This window comes from Neospora caninum, chromosome V, assembly GCF_000208865.1.
Source record: "Neospora caninum Liverpool complete genome, chromosome V".
Classification (NCBI taxonomy): Eukaryota; Apicomplexa; class Conoidasida; order Eucoccidiorida; family Sarcocystidae; genus Neospora; species Neospora caninum.
The window spans coordinates 1826738-1828471 of record NC_018391.1 but is presented as its reverse complement, the minus strand read 5'-3'; the positions used below and the strand labels follow the sequence as shown (position 1 = coordinate 1828471).

Below are 1734 nucleotides of genomic sequence, written 5' to 3'. Positions count from 1 at the left end.
TCTTGACGCTTCAGCATGCAGTTTCATTAGAAAAAATTTCAGCCTCCCGCCAAATGCGGTTGCCCGGTACAGGTTCCATGCTACTGTAACCATCAGTGTCCCCCGAAGAAGCAGCACATCCTCCCGTAGCTTGTGGCGGTGATTCTCCACGATCTTGAACACGTCCTCTCACGTTTTCCATAGATGCCACACCCTGATGTGTTACACAAGTGCATAGTTGCTCACTGCAAATATGCGTCTTAAGCTGCCCCTGGTCTTGAATCCTTCATGTTTCGCCACCTGTCGCCCCAAAACCGTCTCATGCTCAACGCCTACGTTTCAAATGGCAGTCTAGGCGTCAAAAGTGACACAGCCGCCGGACCCAGTTTGTAGTGAACGACGCTGCGCAGTGTTTCCTAAAGTTGTGTATCGGGCAAGGAGCCTGAGCTCTGGGGTACGTCGTATAACCAGAGTTCGCAGAAAACAGCAACACTGGCAAAGGCAGCTGAAATGTCCCCAAAGAAAATAGTTTTAGCGTTGAGAAAGTCTTTCCAACCAGCGCGAGCATCTTACACAAAATCCCCGCCTCACCTACCACCGTAAAGCGTGACTTGAGAAAAAATGTGTCACACTTCGCGATCCCACACACACACGAAGTGCGCCTGCCTCCCCACCCCTACGACGACAAGCAAGTGTCTTCAATGTCATGTGAACAGAAAGCTCAGTGCGACACTGTTTCCTTCCCTGTCAGAACCCTTCTGGGAACGGTGTGTATGTTCTCTGCAATAATGTTGGCACCCATGAACAGGTCCAAACACACGATACAACGCTCTTCAGCCCACAAGTAGAAAATTCTCTTGCACGCAAGGGAGGATAACACTACTAGACACCGGATGCAATTCGTCTCGCATCCCGAATCCCGCCTTCTGGGGAGTCGGATTAGGCACCGTGAATGCGAATCTGGTCGACACTGCAGATTGCTTCCTTTTCAAGAAACTCTTTCACAGCATGACGTTGATCGCCTTGCAGTTGGATGATACTCCCGTGTTCGGGATCCTCGATCACTGTCCCATTACAACTAAACTGCTTTTTCAAGGCTCGAACCATTTTCTTCAGGTCGAAGGACTTATCTAGCCCCTGAACCGTCGTCACACTCTTCCTCCCGTTACGCTGCTGATTCCTGATATCTGCACACACACGAAAAAACCTACATAATTCGCAATTTCAATACGCCACACGAATCCATGCGATGAGAGCCACTCAACAGCTGCGACACCAAATGTAGAAAAACGTAAATCGTACAATTACACCTCACCGCGAATCTTCATTCTTCACGAAGCCGTGGCACGTCGATGCGCTCGACAGTGCCCTACTTGGTTCTCTCCACTTACGAATAAGGTGAGTTGCAGAGCCGCCGGCACCACCTGCCTGGGAGGTGTCATTGGCAAAAGGGTCAGAGACACCGAAGTTTTGAATGTCGAGTGACATCAGAAACCCTGCGAAGGTGTACACAAACAAACAGAAGGCAAGCACCATCAAGACAGGCTGCAGGAAAACCCAGCACGGCGCCACGTTGCACGACATCACCGGCAAGCGAGCTCAAAAGCCTTCGATGTCTTTCCTGCTGGTGGGGTGGCGTGAAATCTCAGCGCGGCCGTTTAATCAACTGCGCATAAGAGTCGGCCCACGTCTGAGTGGCCAGCGTTAAATGTGCATGAACAGAGCGGCGCATATCCAAATCTCACACAACGGAAG

General features: G+C 50.7%; 1 protein-coding gene across 1 annotated transcript; it reads right to left on the bottom strand.

The window, feature by feature from the left end:
• Positions 1 to 918: 918 nt before the first annotated feature.
• On the bottom strand, positions 919 to 1467 carry NCLIV_014350 (hypothetical protein; the record flags this gene model as incomplete). The annotated part of the gene is made up of 2 exons (XM_003881625.1): positions 919 to 1166; positions 1371 to 1467. 2 exons carry the CDS (start codon positions 1465 to 1467, stop codon positions 919 to 921), a joined length of 345 nt encoding a protein of 114 aa, XP_003881674.1.
• Between the last annotated feature and the right edge of the window lie 267 nt (positions 1468 to 1734).